General features: G+C 39.5%; 1 protein-coding gene across 4 annotated transcripts in view; it reads left to right on the plus strand.

Moving 5' to 3' along the window:
* Positions 1 to 19,627, plus strand: part of LOC139539422 (lisH domain-containing protein ARMC9) — a 113,303-nt gene extending 93,676 nt beyond the window's left edge. For all 4 annotated transcript variants that reach the window (XM_071342373.1, XM_071342375.1, XM_071342371.1 and 1 more), the window contains 2 exons: positions 10,032 to 10,234; positions 19,414 to 19,627. In XM_071342373.1, coding sequence (XP_071198474.1) covers positions 10,032 to 10,234; positions 19,414 to 19,475 — 265 coding nt within the window. In that variant the 3' untranslated portion in view covers positions 19,476 to 19,627. The remainder of the gene's footprint in view (positions 1 to 10,031; positions 10,235 to 19,413) is intronic.
* The last annotated feature ends 5,553 nt before the right edge of the window (positions 19,628 to 25,180 follow it).

The following is a 25,180-nucleotide window of genomic DNA, read 5'->3' on the forward strand; positions in this document are numbered from 1 at the left end:
CAGAACTATCCATCTAGATGTAGATACAGCAGAACTATCCATCTAGATGTAGATACAGCAGAACTATCCATCTAGATGTAGATACAGCAGAACTATCCATCTAGATGTAGATACAGCAGAACTATCCATCTAGATGTAGATACAGCAGAACTATCCATCTAGATGTAGATACAGCAGAACTATCCATCTAGATGTAGATACAGCAGAACTATCCATCTAGATGTAGATACAGCAGAACTATCCATCTAGATGTAGATACAACAGAACTATCCATCTAGATGTAGATACAGCAGAACTATCCATCTAGATGTAGATACAACAGAACTATCTATCTAGATGTAGATACAACAGAACTATCTATCTAGATGTAGATACAACAGAACTATCCATCTAGATGTAGATACAACAGAACTATCTATCTAGATGTAGATACAACAGAACTATCCATCTAGATGTAGATACAGCAGAACTATCCATCTAGATGTAGATACAACAGAACTATCCATCTAGATGTAGATACAACAGAACTATCTATCTAGATGTAGATACAACAGAACTATCCATCTAGATGTAGATACAACAGAACTATCTATCTAGATGTAGATACAACAGAACTATCCATCTAGATGTAGATACAGCAGAACTATCCATCGAGATGTAGATACAACAGAACTATCTATCTAGATGTAGATACAACAGAACTATCCATCTAGATGTAGATACAACAGAACTATCTATCTAGATGTAGATACAACAGAACTATCCATCTAGATGTAGATACAACAGAACTATCCATCTAGATGTAGATACAACAGAACTATCCATCTAGATGTAGATACAACAGAACTATCCATCTAGATGTAGATACAACAGAACTATCCATCTAGATGTAGATACAGCAGAACTATCCATCGAGATGTAGATACAACAGAACTATCTATCGAGATGTAGATACAACAGAACTATCCATCTAGATGTAGATACAACAGAACTATCCATCTAGATGTAGATACAACAGAACTATCTATCTAGATGTAGATACAACAGAACTATCCATCTAGATGTAGATACAACAGAACTATCCATCTAGATGTAGATACAGCAGAACTATCCATCTAGATGTAGATACAGCAGAACTATCCATCTAGATGTAGATACAACAGAACTATCCATCTAGATGTAGATACAACAGAACTATCCATCTAGATGTAGATACAGCAGAACTATCCATCTAGATGTAGATACAACAGAACTATCCATCTAGATGTAGATACAACAGAACTATCCATCTAGATGTAGATACAACAGAACTATCCATCTAGATGTAGATACAACAGAACTATCCATCTAGATGTAGATACAACAGAACTATCCATCTAGATGTAGATACAGCAGAACTATCCATCTAGATGTAGATACAGCAGAACTATCCATCTAGATGTAGATACAGCAGAACTATCCATCTAGATGTAGATACAGCAGAACTATCCATCTAGATGTAGATACAACAGAACTATCCATCTAGATGTAGATACAGCAGAACTATCCATCTAGATGTAGATACAACAGAACTATCTATCTAGATGTAGATACAACAGAACTATCTATCTAGATGTAGATACAACAGAACTATCCATCTAGATGTAGATACAACAGAACTATCTATCTAGATGTAGATACAACAGAACTATCCATCTAGATGTAGATACAGCAGAACTATCCATCTAGATGTAGATACAACAGAACTATCCATCTAGATGTAGATACAACAGAACTATCTATCTAGATGTAGATACAACAGAACTATCCATCTAGATGTAGATACAACAGAACTATCTATCTAGATGTAGATACAACAGAACTATCCATCGAGATGTAGATACAGCAGAACTATCCATCGAGATGTAGATACAACAGAACTATCTATCTAGATGTAGATACAACAGAACTATCCATCTAGATGTAGATACAACAGAACTATCTATCTAGATGTAGATACAACAGAACTATCCATCTAGATGTAGATACAACAGAACTATCCATCTAGATGTAGATACAACAGAACTATCCATCTAGATGTAGATACAACAGAACTATCCATCTAGATGTAGATACAGCAGAACTATCCATCGAGATGTAGATACAACAGAACTATCCATCTAGATGTAGATACAACAGAACTATCCATCTAGATGTAGATACAACAGAACTATCCATCTAGATGTAGATACAACAGAACTATCTATCTAGATGTAGATACAACAGAACTATCCATCTAGATGTAGATACAACAGAACTATCCATCTAGATGTAGATACAGCAGAACTATCCATCTAGATGTAGATACAGCAGAACTATCCATCTAGATGTAGATACAACAGAACTATCCATCTAGATGTAGATACAACAGAACTATCCATCTAGATGTAGATACAGCAGAACTATCCATCTAGATGTAGATACAACAGAACTATCCATCTAGATGTAGATACAACAGAACTATCCATCTAGATGTAGATACAACAGAACTATCCATCTAGATGTAGATACAACAGAACTATCCATCTAGATGTAGATACAACAGAACTATCCATCTAGATGTAGATACAACAGAACTATCCATCTAGATGTAGATACAACAGAACTATCCATCTAGATGTAGATACAACAGAACTATCCATCTAGATGTAGATACAACAGAACTATCCATCTAGATGTAGATACAACAGAACTATCCATCTAGATGTAGATACAACAGAACTATCTATCTAGATGTAGATACAACAGAACTATCTATCTAGATGTAGATACAGCAGAACTATCCATCTAGATGTAGATACAGCAGAACTATCCATCTAGATGTAGATACAGCAGAACTATCCATCTAGATGTAGATACAACAGAACTATCCATCTAGATGTAGATACAACAGGACTATCCATCTAGATGTAGATACAGCAGAACTATCCATCTAGATGTAGATACAGCAGAACTATCCATCTAGATGTAGATACAGCAGAACTATCCATCTAGATGTAGATACAGCAGAACTATCCATCTAGATGTAGATACAACAGAACTATCCATCTAGATGTAGATACAACAGAACTATCCATCTAGATGTAGATACAACAGAACTATCCATCTAGATGTAGATACAGCAGAACTATCCATCTAGATGTAGATACAACAGAACTATCCATCTAGATGTAGATACAGCAGAACTATCTATCTAGATGTAGATACAACAGAACTATCCATCTAGATGTAGATACAGCAGAACTATCCATCTAGATGTAGATACAGCAGATATATATGTTCAGCAAAATGATACACTCTCATTATCCTCCTATTTCAAAATCAACTTATTCTTTCCCACCATTAACAAATAATCCCCTTAAAGGGATACAGTGTCACAGTAATACAGTGTTATAGTGTTACAGTAATACAGTGTTACAGTTCTATAGTAATACAGTGTTACAGTAATACAGTGTTACAGTTCTATAGTAATACAGTGGTGCAGTAATACAGTGGTGCAGTAATACAGTGTTACAGTAATACAGTGTTACAGTAATACAGTGTTACAGTTCTATAATAATACAGCAATATAGTAATACAGTGTTACAGTGTTACAGTAATACAGTGTTACAGATATTTAGTAATACAGTGTTACATTAATACAGTGTTACAGTGTTACAGTAATACAGTGTTACAGATATTTAGTAATACAGTGTTACATTAATACAGTGTTACAGTAATACAGTAATACAGTGTTACAGTAATACAGCGTTACAGATATTTAGTAATACAGTGTTACATTAATACAGTGTTACAGTAATACAGTAATACAGTGTTACAGTAATAGTGTTACAGTAATACAGCGTTACAGATATTTAGTAATACAGTGTTACAGTAATACAGTGTTACAGTAATACAGTAATACAGTGTTACAGTAATACAGCGTTACAGATATATAGTAATACAGTGTTACAGTAATACAGTGTTACAGTAATAGTGTTACAGTAATACAGCGTTACAGATATTTAGTAATACAGTGTTACAGTAATACAGTGTTACAGTAATACAGTAATACAGTGTTACAGTAATACAGCGTTACAGTTCTATAGTAATACAGTGGTGCAGTAATACAGTGTTACAGTAATACAGTGTTATATATATATATATATATATATATATATATATAGTAATACAGTGTTACAGTAATACAGCGTTACAGATATTTAGTAATACAGTGTTACAGTAATACAGTGTTACAGTGTTACAGTGTTACAGTAATACAGTGTTACAGATATTTGGTAATACAGTGTTACATTAATACAGTGTAACAGTGTTACAGTAATACAGTGTTACAGTAATACAGCGTTACAGATAGTTAGTAATACAGTGTTACATTAATACAGTGTTACAGTAATACAGTGTTACAGTAATACAGTGTTACAGTAATACAGCGTTACAGATATTTAGTAATACAGTGTTACATTAATACAGTGTTACAGTAATACAGTGTTACAGTGTTACAGTAATACAGTGTTACAGTTCTATAGTAATACAGTGGTGCAGTAATACAGTGGTGCAGTAATACAGTGTTACACATATATATATATATATATAGTAATACAGTGTTACAGTAATACAGCGTTACAGATATTTAGTAATACAGTGTTACATTAATACAGTGTTACAGTAATACAGTGTTACAGTAATACAGTGTTACAGTAATACAGCGTTACAAATATTTAGTAATACAGTGTTACAGTGTTGCAGTAATACAGTGTTACAGTAATACAGTGTTACAGTGATATAGTATTACAGTGTTACAATATCAATCAATCAATCAAATGTATTTATAAAGCCCTTCTTACATCAGCTGATGTCACAAAGGGCTGTACAAAAACTCAGCCTAAAACCCCAAACAGCAAGCAATGTAGATGTAGAAGTGCAGTGGCTAGGAAATACTCCCTCTTGAAAGGCCAGAACCTAGGAAGAAACCTAGAGAGAAACCAGGCTATGAGGGGTGGCCAGTCCTCTTCAGGCTGTGTCGGGTAGAGATTATTATGGCCAAGATGTTCAAATATTAATAAATGACCAGCAGGGTCAAATAATAATAATCACAGTGGTTGTAGAGGGTGCAACAGGTCAGCACCTCAGGAGTAAATGTCAGTTGGCTTTTCATATCCGATCAATCAGAGTATCTCTACCGCTCCTGCTGTCTCTAGAGAGTTGAAAACAGCAGGTCTGGGACAGGTAGCACGTCCAGTGAACAGCTCAGGGTTCCATAGCCACAGGCAGAACAGTTGAAACTGGAGCAGCAGCATGACCAGGTGGACTGGGGACAGCAAGGAGTCATCGGGCCAGGTAGTCCTGAGGCATGGTCCTAGGGCTCAGGTCCTCAGAGAGAGAGCGAGAGAGAGAGAGAGAATTAGAGGGAGCATACTTAAATTCACACAGGACTCCGGATAAGACAGGAGAAATACTTCAGATATAACAGACTGACCCTAGCCCCCCGACACAAACTATTGCAGCATAAATACTGAAGGCTGAGACAGGAGGGGTCGGGAGATACTGTGGCCCTGTCCGACGATACCCCCGGGCAGGGCCAACCAGGCAGGATATAACCCCATCCACTTTGCCAAAGCACAGCCCCCACACCACTAGAGTGATAACTTCAACCACCAACTTACCATCCTGGGACAAGGCATAGTATAGCCCACGAAGATCTCCCCCACGGCACAACCCAAGGGGGGGGCTCCAACCCGGACAGGAAGATCACGTCAGTGACTCAACCCACTCAAGTGATGCACCCCTCCTAGGGACGGCATGAAAGAGCACCAGTAAGCCCCTGTAATAGGGTTTGAGGAAGAGAATCCCAGTGGAGAGAGGGGAACCAGCCAGGCAGAGACAGCAAGGGCGGTTCGTTGCTCCAGTGCCTTTCCTTTCACCTTCACACTCCTGGGCCAGACTACACTCAATCATAGGACCTACTGAAGAGATGAGTCTTCAATAAAGACTTAAAGGTTGAGACTGAGTCTGCGTCTCTCACATGGATAGGCAGATCATTCCATAAAAATGGAGCTCTATAGGAGAAAGCCCTGCCTCCAGCTGTTCGCTTATAAATTCTAGGGAGAGTAAGGAGGCCTGCGTCTTGTGTCTGTGGCGTACGTGTAGGTATGTACGGCTGGACCAAATCGGAAAAATAGGTAGGAGCAAGCCCATGTAATGCTTTGTAGGTTAGCGGTAAAACCTTGAAATCAGCCATTGCCTTAACAGGAAGCCAGTGTAGAGAGGCTAGCACTGGAGTAATATGATAAAAATTGTTGTTTCTAGTCAAGATTCTAGCAGCCGTGTTTAGCACTAACTGAAGTTTATTTAGTGCTTTATCCAGGTAGCCGGAAAGTAGAGCATTGCAGTAGTCTAACCTAGACGTGACAAAAGCATTAATTAATTTTTCTGCATAATTTTTTAACAGAAAGTTTCTGATTTTTGCAATGTTACGTAGATGAAAAAAAGCTGTCCTGGAAACAGTCTTTATATGTGCGTCAAAAGGGAGATCAGGGTCCAGAGTAACGCCGAGGTCCTTCACAGTTTTATTTGAGACGACTGTACAACCATCAAGATTAATAGTCAGATTCAACAGAAGATCTCTTTGCTTCTTGGGACCTAGAACAAGCATCTCTGTTTTGTCCGAGTTTAAAAGAAGAACATTTGCCGCCATCCACTTCCTTATGTCTGAAGCACAGGCTTCCAGGGAGGGCAATTTTGGGGCTTCACCATGTTTCATCAAAATGTACAGCTGTGTGTCATCTGCATAGCAGTGAAAGTTAACATTATGTTTTCGAGTGACATTACCAAGAGGTAAAATATATAGTGAAAACAATAGTGGTCCTAAAACGGAGCCTTGAGGAACACCGAAATGTACAGTTGATTTGTCAGAGGACAAACCATTCACAGAGACAATGTAAGGGGTGCGTAACCGGTGGCAGGGAAGTCAGACGCAGGAGAGCAGAACTTGGTAATAGCCGGAGCAGTTTAATAGCAAAACCAACGGCATAAAAATAACAAGATATTGGGTACCAAAACCCGTCGCGCACCAATAAACACGTGCACAAGCATTTACAATTAACAATCCCACACAAAGACATGGGGGGGAACAGAGGGTTAAATACACAACAAATGATTGAGGGAATTTGAACCAGGTGTGAGGAAAAACAAGACAAAACACATGGAAAATGAAAAGTGGATCGATGATGGCCAGAAGACCGGCGACGCCGAGCGCCGCCCAAACAAGGAGAGGACCCGACTTCGGTGGAAGTCGTGACAGATAAACTGATATCTTTCCGACAGATAAGATCTAAACCAGGCCAGAACTTGTCCGTGTAGACCAATTTGGGTTTCCAATCTCTCCAAAAGAATGTGGTGATCTATGGTGTCAAAAGCAGCACTAAGTTCTAGGAGCACGAGGACAGATGCAGAACTCTGGTCTGACGCCATTAAAAGGTCATTTACCACCTTCACAAGTGCAGTCTCAGTGCTAAGATGGGGTCTAAAACCAGACTGAAGCGTTTCATATATATTGTTTCATATACATTGTTTGTCTTCAGGGAGGCAGTAAGTTGCTGCGCAACAGCTTTTTCAGAAATATTGAGAGGAATGGGAGATTCGATTTAGGCCAATAGTTTTTTATATTTTCTAGGTCAAGGTTTGGCTTTTTCAAGAGAGCTTTATTACTGCCACTTTTAGTGAGTTTGGTACACATCCGGTGGATAGAGAGCCATTTATTATGTTCAACATAGGAGGGCCAAGCACATGAAGCAGCTCTTTCAGTAGTTTAGTTACTGTAACACTCTATTGCAGTAATAGTGTTACAGTAATTCAGTGTTACAATACAGTGTTACAGTAATACAGTGTTACAGTGTTACAATACAGTGTTACAGTAATACACTGTTACAGTGTTACAATACAGTGTTACAGTAATACAGTGTTACAGTGTTACAGTAATAGTGTTACAGTAATACAGTGTTACAGTAATACAGTGTTACAGTAATACAGTAATACAGTGTTACAGTAATACAGTAATACAGTGTTACAGTAATACAGTAATACAGTGTTACAGTAATACAGTGTTACAGTAATACAGTAATACAGTGTTACATTAATACAGTGTTACATTAATACAGTGTTACATTAATACAGTGTTACAGTAATACAGTGTTACAATAATACAGTAATACAGTGTTACAGTAATACAGTGTTACGGTGTTACAATACAGTGTTACAGATATATAGTATTAGTGTTAACAATGTTACAGTGTTACAATAATAGTGGTACAGTAATACAGTGTTACAGTATTACAGTGTTACAGTTTTAAAGAAATACAGTGTTACAGTAATACAGTTATACAGTGTTACAGTAATACAGTGTTACAGTAATACAGTAATACAGTGTTACAGTAATACAGTGTTACATTAATACAGTGTTACATTAATACAGTGTTACAGTAATACAGTGTTACATTAATACAGTGTTACAGTAATACAGTGTTACAGTAATACAGTGTTACGGTGTTACAGTAATACAGTGTTACAGATATATAGTATTAGTGTTAACAATGTTACAGTGTTACAATAATAGTGGTACAGTAATACAGTAATACAGTGTTACAGTATTACAGTGTTACAGTGTTACAGTAATACAGTGTTACAGTAATACAGTAATACAGTGTTACAGTAATACAGTAATACAGTGTTACAGTGTTACATTAATACAGTGTTACATTAATACAGTGTTACATTAATACAGTGTTACATTAATACAGTGTTACAGTAATACAGTAATACAGTGTTACAGTGTTACAGTAATACAGTTATACAGTGTTACAGTAATACAGTAATACAGTGTTACATTAATACAGTGTTACATTAATACAGTGTTACATTAATACAGTGTTACATTAATACAGTGTTACAGTAATACAGTGTTACAATAATACAGTGTTACGGTGTTACAGTAATACAGTGTTACAGTTCTATAGTAAGAGTGTTACTTACAGTAATAGTGTTACAGTACATACAGTAATACGGTGTTACAGTAATACAGTGTTACGGTGTTACAGTAATACAGTGTTACAGATATATAGTATTAGTGTTAACAATGTTACAGTGTTACAATAATAGTGGTACAGTAATACAGTGTTACAGTAATACAGTAATACAGTGTTACAGTAATACAGTTATACAGTGTTACAGTAATACAGTAATACAGTGTTACAGTAATACAGTAATACAGTGTTACAGTAATACAGTGTTACAGTAATACAGTGTTACATTAATACAGTGTTACATTAATACAGTGTTACAGTAATACAGTGTTACAGTAATACAGTAATACAGTGTTACAGTAATACAGTAATACAGTGTTACATTAATACAGTGTTACATTAATACAGTGTTACAGTAATACAGTGTTACAATAATACAGTAATACAGTGTTACAGTAATACAGTGTTACGGTGTTACAATACAGTGTTACAGATATATAGTATTAGTGTTAACAATGTTACAGTGTTACAATAATAGTGGTACAGTAATACAGTGTTACAGTATTACAGTGTTACAGTAATACAGTTATACAGTGTTACAGTAATACAGTGTTACAGTAATACAGTAATACAGTGTTACAGTAATACAGTGTTACATTAATACAGTGTTACATTAATACAGTGTTACATTAATACAGTGTTACAGTAATACAGTGTTACATTAATACAGTGTTACAGTAATACAGTGTTACAGTAATACAGTGTTACGGTGTTACAGTAATACAGTGTTACAGATATATAGTATTAGTGTTAACAATGTTACAGTGTTACAATAATAGTGGTACAGTAATACAGTGTTACAGTGTTACAGTAATACAGTGTTACAGTGTTACCCCCTGTCCTCAACAGTGATAATGACTTGACTGCATAGCTCACCTTCTAACCTTGACCTTTCCCCCCTGGCCCTGTCCTCAGCATTGACAATGTCCCCGGGTTTACAAGCCGGCCCAAGATTCCCCGCACGCCGGAGAGTGATGCACCAGGCGTGGATCCTGGGAGGGGTCGCGTTGTCCCGCCACTGGCCCCCCAGTTCTCCCAGTCTGAGCCCCAGCAGAGCAGCAGCCGACCTGGATCAGGGGCCTCCGTCTCAGTGGGAGGGCCAGGGGGCGGCAGACAGAGTGAGTGTGAACTGTGAAGTCTTAAACATCACAGCTCTCTTTCTAACACACACACTCTCTCTCTCTCTCTCTCTCTCTCTCTCTCTCTCTCTCTCTTTCTGTCACATTCCCCCTCTCATTTCCCTCTCTCTCTCTCTTTCTCTCTCTGTCACATTCTCCCTCTCATCTCTCTCTCTCTCTCTCTCTCTCTCTCTCTCTCTCTCTCTCTCTCTTTCTGTCACATTCCCCCTCTCATTTCCCTCTCTCTCTCTCTTTCTCTCTCTGTCACATTCCCCCTCTCATTTCCCTCTCTCTCTCTCTCTTTCTCTCTCTCTCTCTGTCACATTCCCCCTCTCAGCTCTCTCTCTCTCTCTCTCTCTCTCTCTCTCTCTCTCTCTCTCTCTCTCTCTCTCTCTCTCTCTCTCTGTCACATTCCTCATCTCTTTCTCTCTCTCTCTCTCTCTCTCTCTCTCTCTGAGCCGTGGGCAAGCCAAACATTGTCAATAAAAAATACTAAATTCACAATTAATAAGGCCTAAAAAAGACATAGAATAATTAGAATAAAATATGAAAATTAAGCAACTTGTTTTGAATAAGCTGTGATTAATGCCACAAACACAACAAAATAGTTAAGGACTTCAGTTTAACAGCATTTTACCCTCTCATAAAATGTAGGCTATCTTTTCACAGACAAGTTGCAGATGTGTACATGAAATGATCATACCTAGGCAGATTTGGATGCAGTGTGACCAACCATGTCTAAATACGTGGGCGTATAATATTAAGGAAATGTAGACTATTTACATTTACATTTAAGTCATTTAGCAGACGCTCTTATCCAGAGCGACTTACAAATTGGTGCATTCACCTTATGACATCCAGTGGAACGGCCACTTTACAATAGTGCATCTAAATCTTTTAAGGGGGGGGGGGGTGAGAAGGATTACTTTATCCTATCCTAGGTATAAAGGGTTTTACGCACATCCAAACTTTTTACAGGAGCTGGACAAAGATCCAATGTAAAGAAAAAGGGGGATATACTGCTCCCAGATGTAATGGTTTATAAAAATCATGGGAACCGTCCTACAGATCGCATTTACACTTCTACAGAAATAGCATGAATTGCATTGCATGCGAGCCATGGACGTTTTCACCATAAATCCGTGGATGGGGAATCCTTCTAATAAGTTTGGTTTGTAATCAAAAGAAACAAAAAACCAGATGTTTTTTAAACAACAATATTTCTAAATAGGATGGAGTCAGAAGCATGATATCATAAATGAATAAATAACGCTCTGAGTTCATGAACACCCAGAACACACTCTGGCACTCCAGAGAACATTTCCGAACACACCCAAAATCGATAGTAGAAGTTGATCAGAAACCCAGCCTAAAACCCCAAACAGCAAGCAATGCAGGTGTAGAAGCATGGTGGCTCGGAAAAACTCCCTAGAAAGGCCAGAACCTAGTGTTTTGGACAGAATGGCTCTTTTAACTCAGTGTTGTGGACAGAATGGCTCAAAAGGAAGGCAGACAGGCAGGCCTATGTGTGCCTGTGGTGTGTATCGTATTATTACACAAGCCATTGTGGCATGCCTCATCTGTCAAAAGCAAAGCCATTTCAAAACTAACAAAACATGACAGCAATATTGGCTCATGCCTTCAAACCACACACTGCTCTTATTGCTAGCACAATGGCTAATGTTGGGAGACAGACTTTAAAAATAAGCCGTATTGACATAATGATCTCACGCTGTCTTCTCAAAGATCGACGATTGGGCAACGTTTTAGAGACTGTGTTAGCTTTATTGCGTGCTTCCTGATAAAGCTATGGCACGTCTTAATTAAACATAGAGATAAGATGGATGGACAGTCTGTTGTTTGCAGTGTGATTTCTTAGTCCATAGATAACCGTGCTTCTACACCTGCATTGCTTGCTGTTTGGGGTTTTAGGCTGGGTTTCTGTACAGCACTTTGAGATATCAGCTGATGTACGAAGGGCTATATAAATACATTTGATTTTTGATTTGATTTGATAACATATTGGGTCTTTAATCTCTCTCTCGGTCTTATTTTATTTTATTTTTATTTCACCTTTATTTAACCAGGTAGGCAAGTTGAGAACAAGTTCTCATTTACAACTGCGACCTGGCCAAGATAAAGCAAGCAGTTCGACACATACAACAACACAGAGTTACACATGGAGTAAAACAAACATACAGTCAATAATACAGTAGAAAAATAAGTCTATATACAATGTGAGCAAATGAGGTAAGATGAGGTAAGATAAGGGAGGTAAAGGCAAAAAAAAGGCCATGGTGGCGAAGTAAATACAATATAGCAAGTAAAAACACTGGAATGGTAGATTTGCAGTGGAAGAATGTGAAAAGTAGAGATAGAAATAATGGGGTGCAAAGGAGAAAAATAAATAAATACAGTAGGGGGAGAGGTAGTTGTTTGTGCTTAAAGCTAGTGGGGGAGATTAGTGTTTCCAGTTTCAGAGATATTTGTAGTTCGTTCCAGTCATTGGCAGCAGAGAACTAGAAGGATCCCTGCTCATTATACCTTATCCAACCTTTCAGTTCCACCACTCACACATGCGATGACATCACCTGGTTTCAATGATGTTTCTAGAGACAAGATCTATCTCATCATTACTCAATACCTAGGTTTAACTCCACTGTATTCACATCCTACCATACCTTTGTCTGTACATTATTCCTTTAAGCTATTTTATCGCCCCCAGAAACCTCCTTTTACTCTCTGTTCCGGATGTTCTAGAGGACCAATCCTCATAGCTTTTAGCCGTACCCTTATCCTACTCCTCCTCTGTTCCTCTGGTGATATAGAGGTGAATCCAGGCCCTGCAGTGCCTAGCTCCTACACTCCTATTCCCCAGGTGCTCTCTTTTGATGACTTCTGTAACTGTAATAGCCTTGGTTTCATGCATTAGAAGCCTCCTCCCTAAGTTTGTTTTATTCACTGCTTTAGCACACTCTGCCAACCCGGATGTTCTAGCCGTGTCTGAATCCTGGCTTAGGAAGACCACACATCTTTTTTAAAATCTCCATCCCTAACTACAACATTTTCAGTCAAGATAGAACGGCCAAAGGGGGCGGTGTTGCAATCTACTGCAGAGATAGCCTGCATAGTTCTGTCCTACTATCCAGGTCTGTACCCAAACAATTTGAACTTCTACTTTTAAAAATCCACCTCTCTAAAAACAAGTCTCTCACCGTTGCCGCCTGCTATAGACCACCCTCTGCCCCCAGCTGTGCTCTGGACACCATATGTGAACTAATTGCCCCCCATCTATCTTCAGAGCTCGTGCTGCTAGGTGACCTAAACTGGAACATGCTTAACACCCCAGCCATCCTACAATCTAAACTTGATGCCCTCAATCTCACACAAATTATCAATGAACCTACCAGGTACCACCCCAAAGCCGTAAACACGGGCACCCTCATAGATATCATCCTAACCAACTTGCCCTCTAAATACACCTCTGCTGTTTTCAACCAAGATCTCAGCGATCACTGCCTCATTGCCTGCATCCGTAATGGGTCAGCGGTCAAACGACCTCCACTCATCACTGTCAAACACTCCCTGAAACACTTCAGCGAGCAGGCCTTTCTAATCGACCTGGCCGGGGTATCCTGGAAGGATATTGACCTCATCCCGTCAGTAGAGGATGCCTGGTTATTTTTTTTAAATGCCTTCCTCACCATCTTAAATAAGCATGCCCCATTCAAGAAATTTAGAACCAGGAACAGATATAGCCCTTGGTTCTCTCCAGACCTGACTGCCCTTAAAACTTCTTATGGCTGCAGTCCCGTTAACGGGATTGATATGACAACAGCCAGTCGAAGTGCAGGGCGCCAAATTCAAAAAACAGAAATCTCATAATTAAAATTCCTCAGACATTCATGTGTCTTATATCATTTTAAAGGTAATCTTGTTGTTAATCCCACCAAAGTGTCCGATTTCAAATAGGCTTTTCAGCGAAAGCACTACAAACGATTATGTTAGGTCACCACAAAACCACAATAATCACAGCCATTTTTTCCAGCTAAAGATAGCTTTCACAAAAACCAGTATAGAGATAAAATGAATCACTAACCTTCGATTATTTTCATCAGATGACACTCATAGGACTTCATGTTACACAATACATGCATGTTTTGTTTGATTAAATTCATATTTATATAAAAAAAATCTGAGTTTACATTGAGGCGACTAGATTCACTAGTTGCAAAAACATCAAGACTTTGCATAACCACATCGTTTCAACAGAAATACTCATCATAAATATAGATGATAATACAAGTTATACACATGTAATTATAGATATACCTCTCCTTAATGCAACCGCTGTGTCAGATTTCAAAACAACTTTACGGAAAAAGAAACCCACGCTATAATCTGAGACGGCGCTCAAAAGTAAAACACCACAGCCGCAAAGAGGGCGTCAACATAAACAAGAAAATATATGATAAATATTCCCTTACCTTTGATGATCTACATCAGAAAGCACACCAGGAATCCCAGGTCCACAATAAATGTTTGTTTTGTTCGAAAAAATCCGTTATTTATGTCCAAATACCTTCTTTTGTTAGCGCGTCTGGTTTACATATCCAAACGCTAATTCTGGTCAGCGTTATATCGGACAAAAACTTCAAAACGTGATATTACCGGTCGAAGAAACATTTCAAACTAAGTACACAATCAATCATTAGGATGTTTTTAACATATAGCTTCAAAAAAGTTCCAACCGGAGTATTCCTTCTTGTCTTCGTGAGCAATGGAACGTAAGTGACTTCCACGAGGAAAAAGCATGATCAGAAAATGGCTGCTTGATGGACACCTGACTGATTCTGCTATCATTCTCTCCCACAACATCATAGACGTCTCATTATAATTCCTATTGATGGTTGACATCTAGTGGAACCCCTAGGCAGTGCAACATCATTAATAGCTCAAGGGGATTTCTTTAAGGACTCTGGTGAATACATACAAGCTCAGATTTCTGACTTCCTGTTTTGATTTCAACTCAGGATTTTGCCTGCCAATGTGAGTTCTGTTAATCTCACAGACATAATTCAAACAGTTTTAGAAACTTTAGAGTGTTTTCTATCCAATACTAATAATAATATGCAAATATTAGCAACTATGACTGAGGAGCAGGCCGTTTGATATGGGCACCTTTCATTCAAGCTACTCAATACTGCCCCATCAGCCATAAGAAGTTGACATGACTCTATAGAGTGATGGACCTTCTACACTAGTTTAACATGACTCTATAGGGTGATGGACCTTCTACACTAGTTTAACATGACTCTATAGAGTGATGGACCTTCTACACTAGTTTAACATGACTCTATAGGGTGATGGACCTTCTACACTGTAGTTTAACATGACTCTATAGGGTGATGGACCTTCTACACTGTAGTTTAACATGACTATAGGGTGATGGACCTTCTACACTGTAGTTTAACATGACTCTATAGGATGGTGGACCTTCTACACTGTAGTTTAACATGACTCTATAGGATGGTGGACCTTCTACACTGTAGTTTAACATGACTCTATAGAGTGATGGACCTTCTACACTGTAGTTTAACATGACTCTATAGGGTGATGGACCTTCTACACTGTAGTTTAACATGACTCTATAGAGTGATGGACCTTCTACACTAGTTTAACATGCCTCTATAGGGTGATGGACCTTCTACACTGTAGTTTAACATGACTCTATAGGGTGATGGACCTTCTACACTGTAGTTTAACATGACTCTATAGGGTGATGGACCTTCTACACTGTAGTTTAACATGACTCTATAGGGTGATGGACCTTCTACACTGTAGTTTAACATGACTCTATAGGGTGATGGACCTTCTACACTGTAGTTTAACATGACTCTATAGGGTGATGGACCTTCTACACTAGTTTAACATGCCTCTATAGGGTGATGGATCGTATGAACTATAGTTTAACTTGGAGCCATCAGTGGAAGCTAATAATGACCCTATACATTAACATGATGGTTCATTATAAAGCCTCTCTGTCAGCCCAGAGATGGGGATCTCACTCATTGTTTTAACCAGAACAGGTATGAGTATGCTCATTTGAAGTAAGCTTCAAAGTGTCATGGACGTGATTGTTGTTCCTGATTAGTCAGGAAATCAGGAATTCCAGCATTTCGGACATACTCCTTTTATAATTCATTGAATTGACCTTCCCTAAACCAAACTAGGACTAAGTTCTAAGTTCTATATTAGTTAGAGCCAACCCGGTAATGAAGTAACGGCTCAAATGTTTTTTGTTGTAGACAGGTTCGAGAGAGATTGGTCGTCAAGGACCAATTGACAATTGACGATTGGTCGTCAAGGAAACACTGCGGTGACTGACAGAGCTGCTTCAGAAGGTCACTAAGAGGTGTTAGCTAGCCACCCTTGACTGGTCCACCCAGTGAGCTGAGCTACAACAGTAAGGGCTGCCACGTTAGTGAGCGGACAGAGACCTGGGTCGTATTCATTAGTGCCAACCCGCAGCAAAACATTTTGCAACAGAACTAAAACCAGCATTTCTTATCGAAGGTAATTCAAATAGTCCCTCCTGTTTCAGTACCATTTTCTTCCGTTTGGTGCCTAATCAACACGACCTAGGACTGAAAAACGTGTTATATTGTCGACCCGCAGAGCACCCCCTGAAGGCAATGACAGATCCCCTGTTGTGTTGCTATGTCGACCAGAGCAGGTGGAAGAATGTGACGATGTGCTTGCATCATACACACACACACACACACACACACACACACACACACACACACACACACACACACACACACACACACACACACACACACACACACACACACACACACACACACACACACACACACACACACACACTTGCTCATTGATAATTGATGTGATGATGAAATATTACTTCATTTTGCAGAGGGCCTCCATTCTTTTGATAGTCACTAGTGGCATAGAACGGACAGCCAAGCTGATATTCATACTAAAGTTAAAAGCGATAAAGACCTAAACCTGTGCGAGGGACGTTTTTGCGAAGAAAAATAAGTTATGTGTTCTTTGCGTCTTACATAATGATTTTTACTTCCTGATACCGATATACCATTAAAAAAAAAAGACATCTTGCGTATATATCACTCAGTGTTGCATTTTCATCAGCTGTTGCCTTGTAATGCTTTTTGTAAATACTGTTAAGGGGTCGTTCCACCAATTCAGTGCCTTTTTTGAGAAGTTTAACTTGGTCAAAACAAAATGTTTGATTTCACCCCATTTTAGAATTATGTCCAGAAGTGCACATAAAACGCATTTAATAAAAAATAATATTTCCAATCTCAAGAGGTAAAAAAATTACTATAGTAAGTGCCATTTAAGTGCCAAATAAAGTAACAGAGTTTACAGTAACAGAGTTGGCGATTTCATCTTAAATCAGACATAAATCCCCCCTTGTTACAGGTGGAATGGAAGCTCGTTGTGTGCAACAGGGAGTGACAATTCAATGAAAACTTCACAAATGGTATTTTTTGTTGGGGATTTAAAAAAAATCTAGCCTGTGTATCTATGGGTAACCTAACATAGCAGGCGTAAAAGATTAAGCCTGAGCGGAGTTCCAACCTGGTCTCATAGATGTAACGTATTAAATGTAAATCCGGGACACTCAAATTAGTATGATATGTCACGTTTGGTATGGTTACATAAGATAGAAGTTTACTTAAGACAATAGTGAAAATAGGATGGATGGGTCGGGGAACGTGTAAATCAAATCACATTTTATATGTCACATGCGCCAAATATGTGAAATGCTTACTTTACAAGCCCTTAACCAACAATGCAGTTTTAAGAAAAATAAGTGTTAAGTAAAACATAGATTAAGTGAAATTGTTTAATAAAAATAACAAATAGTTAAAGAGCAGCAGTAAAGTAACAGTAGCAAGGCTATATACAGGGGACGGGGTAACGGTACGGGATAACGGTACGGGGTACCGGTTCAAAGGTTGCGTGTTCAAATCTCATCACGGACAATTTTAGCTAATTAGCAACTTTGCAATTACTTAACATATTAGCGAACTCTTCCCCTAACCTTAATCCTTTAATCTAACTCCTAACCTTAACACTAACCGCTAACACCTAGCCGAGCTAATGTTAGTGTTAGCCACCTGGCTAACATATCATACATTTAGCCATTTTTTTATATACTGTACGAATTGCAATTCGTAATATACTGTACAAATTGCAATTCGTAACATATCATACGAATTGCAATTTGTAATACAGTATATCATACAAAATGGATGATGGACATCCACAAATTAATACATAATTGGAGTGTCCCGGTTTTACATTTATTATGTTACCTAAACCCCGAGTCAAGGTTGGGAGTTGCCAAATCCGGTTTCAGCGGAAAAAGGAAGTTAGGTTGAATTAGTTGTATCCTGAGAACCGGATACGTCCCGGTTGTTGGCAACTCCGCTCAGGGTGATGTATGGGTAATAGGGTTGACAAGGGTGATGTATGGGTAACAGGGTTGACGTGTTATGCTCAACCATAAAGAGTACAACCAGCTCACCTACTTTTACACTATGATTTGACTATTAGTTGTTCAATTTTTGTTTGAATTTTTTTTTTTTTTTAAGGAACAGTTTCACCATATTAAAACAACAGTTCATGTCACAGTGTTGACCAATGAGGGATGGATGTAAATGAATCACTAATCACATTAAATAAATAATATTCATAAAAGACTGTCAAAGCAACACAATAACTAGGGCTTTACAATGATGGTGAAATGCTGGGTTTAAGTGGGTTAAAATCTTCCTAGATGTCACAGAGGGATATATAAAAATGCTGAATTTTGGCCATTTAGCAAGTCTTTATTCATATAACAAAAATCAGATTTATTGAATTCTCCATCTGGTCTTTATTAAAAAGTACTTCATTTAATATAACAGGCTTTTAAAATTCAATATTGATTCACAATATCTACTTAAAATTTGTAAGGATGCAAAATGAACTCTTTTTGAGAAATGGCCTTTGTGTGCTGATGAATATGGGAAGTCTTAACCCAATCACACATAATGTTGGCTATGATAATTCTCCCAGTATAACCACCTAACCCCTCACTCCTTCCCTCTTGCCACGCCCCCCCTCCCCTCTCTGCTTTCCAGGCAGCCAGTCGTACACAGGAAGTGAAAAGGACCTTTCACCACGGGGCCGCCATATCTCCTGAGGAGCATCCAGCTTCCTGTAACTCCATCCGCAGGTTGTAATCATCCAGCTTCCTGTAACTCCATCCGCAGGTTGTGATCAGGGTCAGGGCATTAGAGAGGCTAGAGGTCGGTGGAGAGGTGGAGGGAGAGAGGGGGCAGAAGGAGGGAGAGGTGGAGGAAGGGGGTAGAGAAGGAGGAGGGGTGAGAAGGAGGGAGAGAGGGGGCAGAAGGAGGGAGAGGTGGAGGAAGGGGGTAGAGAAGGAGGAGGGGTGAGAAGGAGGGAGAGGGGTGGAGAAGGAGGGAGAGGTGGAGGGAGAGAGAAGGAGGTGGAGAGAGAGAGGGGGCATAGGAAACAATGTGCAGGATTGTATAGAACACTTTAGTAACACAACACGGCTCTCGAATAAGAACAACAACAAATAAGCATGCAAGCCGCCTGATACGCCCTACCTACCTAACCAGCTGGCCAAGACTCTCTTCTCTTTACCTATCTCTCTCTTTTAACTCTCTCTCCTGGAGATTAAATACCAAAGTACTTGCTCTCCAACGTCATCTGAAACACATTGGACGTTACATAACCAGCTACTGGACAAAATTAATGAATTCCAATTCTATGGTACCGTGTACATTACCAGCTATAGTGTAGTAGCACTATTGCTAACCAAAGGCTGTGTCTCATCAAAGATGGGTGAAAGGGTTGGTAGAGGGTTCCTTCCACCATGTCACTTTTACAGTTGACTGTTAGGAATGTTAAATGAGTGACCTATTGAGGAAGGAGGAAATTGAAGTATTTATGACTAACACTATGGTGATGGAGTAAGGCTCCTTCACAAAAATCTATTTATGACTAACACTGTGGTGATTACAGTAGGCTGTATCAATAAAGAAATATGTAATCAGTGTCTTATAGACCCCTCCATTTCCGGTGATGAGGTGGTCGTAGTTTAGGGTATATAACATGCTCAGGTGAAATTAAGCTGGACTTTGCCACCTTTCTTATTCCGTTAAAAGGGTTTTGATTTTGCTTTGTTTTTACTCGGCCTTCCTAGCCCATTTGCAATTTGCGCACACACACACACCACTGGATAGTGGTGTGTGTGTGTGTGTGTGTGTGTGTGTGTGTGTGTGTGTGTGTGTGTGTGTGTGTGTGTGTGTGTGTGTGTGTGTGTGTGTGTGTGTGTGTGTGTGTGTGTGTGTGTGTGTGTGTGTGTGTGTGTGTGTGTGTGCAAATTGCAGCAATTTGACTGATTCTGCCCTCCTGCTTTCCATCTGAACTTTAATGCTCTCAAGTTAACGCTTACCTTTAAGCCTGAACTTAAATGCTTAACTAATACTTTCATAAGAACTACATAAACAGCTGTAGAGGGTATTTTACAACCAACCATACACGTCACGTTATGGACAAATCTCTCTTTTGTCCAGGAATTAATTTTTCCTTCGTTCTATACGGATGCTTATAAAGAAACCGGAATTTAATTACTTATTTACTAAGGCTTTTTTTGTGTGTGTGTGTGTTTATCGAAATCAAGTTGTTACGCTGGTCTAGATCGTCTCTTGACTTGTAAATAGTTTGTTGGTTGCTCAGCTCTTTGAAGGGAAATGTCAACTAAGTGAATATCAGCTTTACTTTGATTTGTTATCGTAATTCACTTTGAATAGATGCTTTCATTGAACTTTTCATTATGTTAAATTATAGTGTTTACAGGAAAGACACAAAGATGAAGTACTTCTGTCAGGCTATTGTACATTAGACTGTAGATAATCTTCTGTCAGACTAGTGTACATTAGATTGTAGATAATCAGACTAGTGTACATTAGACTGTAGATAATCGTCTGTCAGACTAGTGTACATTAGACTGTAGATAATCGTCTGTCAGACTAGTGTACATTAGACTGTAGATAATCAGACTAGTGTACATTAGACTGTAGATAATCAGACTAGTGTACATTAGACTGTAGATAATCAGACTAGTGTACATTAGACTGTAGATAATCATCTGTCAGACTAGTGTACATTAGACTTATGAGGTTTTATTCACATATAAAATCAATCACATAACGTAGGCTACTTGAATCCGGATGACATTTGAACTAGACTTAATCTAGTCTTGAATTTGCCTTTTAACATTTCCACAGTCTCACCGATGCTTTACTGTACAATATTTCTGTCATATGTAGCTGAATTTGTGTGATAATGTATTTTGACACAGTAGCAATGAATTTGTCATATCTTTGTATACATTAATTAAATAAACGTTTAAGTGTTATTTATGCTATTTTACACTTGTAACACTAAAGGGCTGGTTTCCCCGACACAGATTAAACCAAGTCCTCCTAAACTAAAGCGTATGTTCAATGGAGATTCTCTATTGATCATGCTTCTTAGTCCAGGACTAAACTTAATCTGTGTCTGGGAAATTGGTCTAAACCATAACAAATGATTGCAAACTTATTTTCTTAAGTGTACCTTTTCAAGAAATGTTGAAAGGGACACATTGTCTTGCCCCTCATCTCAAACAATGCATTACCATTAGAGTTATAGACTCAGTGGCCAGTTTTATTAGGTATACCACCCCGTTTACGAAAATGGTTCGCTCCTACAGACAGAGTCACATGGCCGTGGCTTCCTATATAAAGCAGGCAGACAGGCATCAAGACATTCAGTTACTGTTCCATTTAAACGTTAGAATGGGCAAAGCGAGTGACCTAAGTGACTTTGAGCGTGGTGTGATTGTCGGTGCCAGGCGCGCCGGGTTCCAGTATCTCAGAAACAACCGGCTTCCTTTTTACGCACCACAGTGTCTAGTGCAGCGGTTCCCAAACTAGGGGTCGCGACCAATACGGGGTTGCCTGATATGAAAATGGGGTCGTGGGAGAATTTCCAAACTCAAAAACTCCCCAGCTTATGCTCTCCAAATGGACGTTAGCTGTGAGGACTGAGATGCCCATGCATTGACTTTTGTTCGCTATACATGTCAGGGGATGCTATTCACGAGGACATATTGTTCTCTCTCGTGATTCCTCAGCATGACACAGCACAGGTGATGTTTATTAACAAAAAACGGATTCCATGGGATCGAATGGTGAGCTTATGCACAGATGAGACTCCATCTATGGTGGGCAGGCCTCTGCACTCTAGTTATGAATGAGTCTCCTTCTGCCAGATGGATGCATTGTATGATACACCGAGAGCAACTGGCTGCAAAAGAGCTGAGCACAGAACTCTGAGAAATACTGCAGCAGGTAACTTCGATTGTAAACGACATCAATGCGCATCCACTGCACGCCTGTTGGCAAAACTATGTGAAGATATGGGATCAGAGCATGACATTAGTCTATTTCACACCAGGCAAACAGGCAAATAACGGCGCAGTACAACAGTGGTGAGCAGAACAACATCTTGGAATACACAACTCATCAACCTTTGTCACGGATTGGCTATTGCAGCAGATAACCTCCCTGGGTTCCACTCCTAACAGTTAAAAACAAGAAGAAGCGGCTACGGTGGATACGCCATCACCAACACTGGGACAATTGAGGAGTGGAAGAACATCCCCTGGTCTGATGAATCCCGGGTTCCTGTTGCGTCATGCTGATGGCAGAGTCAGGATTTGGCGTAAGCAGCATGAGCACATGGCCCCATCCCGCCAGGTTTCAACGATACAGGCTGTGGTGTAATGGTGTGGGGAATATTTTCCTTGGCACACGTTAGGTCCCTTGATACCAATTGAGCAACGTTTGAATGCCACACCTTATAGAATTGATACCCTGAAGAATTCAGACTGCTCTGGAGGCAAAGGTGGGTCCGACCTGGTACGAAATGGGTGTACCTAATAAACTGAGTAAATAATACTACATTTTTATATATCAAAATGTATTGGTCGCGTACACATTGTGCAGATATATTGCGGGTGTAGCTAAATGCTTATGTTCCTACCTCCATCAGTGCAGTAATACCTAACAATACACGCAAATCAAATTAAGAAATATTACAACGAGCAATGTCAGAGTCCGCAATATAAATATACAGTGAGCTCCAACAGTATTGGGACAGTGACACATTCCAATATTCAACTACTTGTATATATTTTTTTACGTCTAAATTCTGCATTCCTCCTCAGTGTTGGTGGATGAGAGAGTGTGGCGCTATGCCACACAGCCCTCATAGACGAGCCTCTCAGTGGCACACACACATGTCAAGAAAGCCAGCTATGTTGTGTCGGTGTGACACCCTGTGGATGGAGTCCCTAATAAACATGCAGCATTGTTTTGCCAATTGGGGGGGAAGGTCTCAAGAAGAAAGCCTGTAGGCCAGGAGTTGCTTTGTAAATAGTACCGGTTGACGCAGGTCTAGTTTTTGGCATTCTAGCGGGTCTAGTATTTGGCATTCTAAACGGGTCTTGACATTCTAAGCGGGTCTAGTATTTGGCATTCTAAGCGGGTCTAGTATTTGGCATTCTATGTGGGTCAAGTATTTGGCATTCTAAGCGGGTCTAGTATTTGGCATTCTAAGCGGGTCTAGTATTTGGCATTCTAAGCGGGTCTTGGCATTCTAAGCGGGTCTAGTATTTGGCATTCTAAGCGGGTCTTGGCATTCTAAGCGGGTCTTGGCATTCTAAGCGGGTCTAGTTTTTGTCATTCTAAGCGGGTCTAGTTCTTGGCATTCTAAGCGGGTCTTATTCCAGCTCTGAATTTGGCTTTCCTGGAAATGTCATTTTCAGTGCCCCGTTTTAATGTTGCGCACACGGCCAGTGAGCAACGGCACAATGTGAGGAAACGTACCGCTCGTGACGGTGTGACCCACTCTCCAAGTGGCCGCTTGAACCCAGAGCACGAGCCACGGCGGCATCGCTTAGCAGTCACTGCGACAGAGTAAGTCGGACGCTCCTTATCAAAACAAAAGTGTAGATACAGAGAGAGAGGTAATATGGAGAAAACATGGAACAGTCTTTATCATCAAAACAGGCTAACCATGTCAAACTATCAACAGTGTATCACCGATTTACATTACCATTCTCATTTTCTTCAGCATGAGTAGCCTGACTGCACAGGCCTACATTATATTCCTTCAGCATGAGGAACCTGACTGCACAGGTCTATATTAATTCCTGATACACATTTCAACTCGAACAATTAAACCATTAAATCAATCAGTTTATCCAGCCTTGACACTTCCTTGTAAAAAATGTTTATATTACAAATTCATTAGCCTGGCTACATATATGTTTGTGCTGTTTTACCAACCTGGAGTGACAATGAGCATAAGAGTTAGAATGACACAGCAAACAGATCTGGGACCAGGCTACACATTCATAGGGCTACAGAGGACATCTCTTGAACATACAGGCCTACACGAGTTTGTTATCCTTGTAAGTTTTAACATGAGGGGTCTTTCTGAGTTCTCCCTGCTGTTGCAACAGTTGTTTGTGAGCTTCAGGTGTTCGCTGAAGAAAGACCCACAGAGATCTCCTGCAGGGTCGCCATCTGAGGGCCCTCCATGAGTACGAGGCTCACTAACACTCGCTGACACTCGCTGACTCCGTCAGCTGTGTTTATCTCTAGACAGCCAAAGTGTTGCACTGATACAAGAGGACGCCAGGCGAGAGACAGCTTTTCTGTCTCTCCAACTGTTTTACTATCCTAGCCCCCCCCCCTTTCCTGGACCCACAGCAGAGTAGTTCGGGTCCAAGACTCCATCCACCCATCCCCAACGTTGCTCAACTGA

The sequence above is a fragment of the Salvelinus alpinus genome, chromosome 15 (genome assembly GCF_045679555.1).
Source record: "Salvelinus alpinus chromosome 15, SLU_Salpinus.1, whole genome shotgun sequence".
Lineage (NCBI taxonomy): Eukaryota > Metazoa > Chordata > Actinopteri > Salmoniformes > Salmonidae > Salvelinus > Salvelinus alpinus.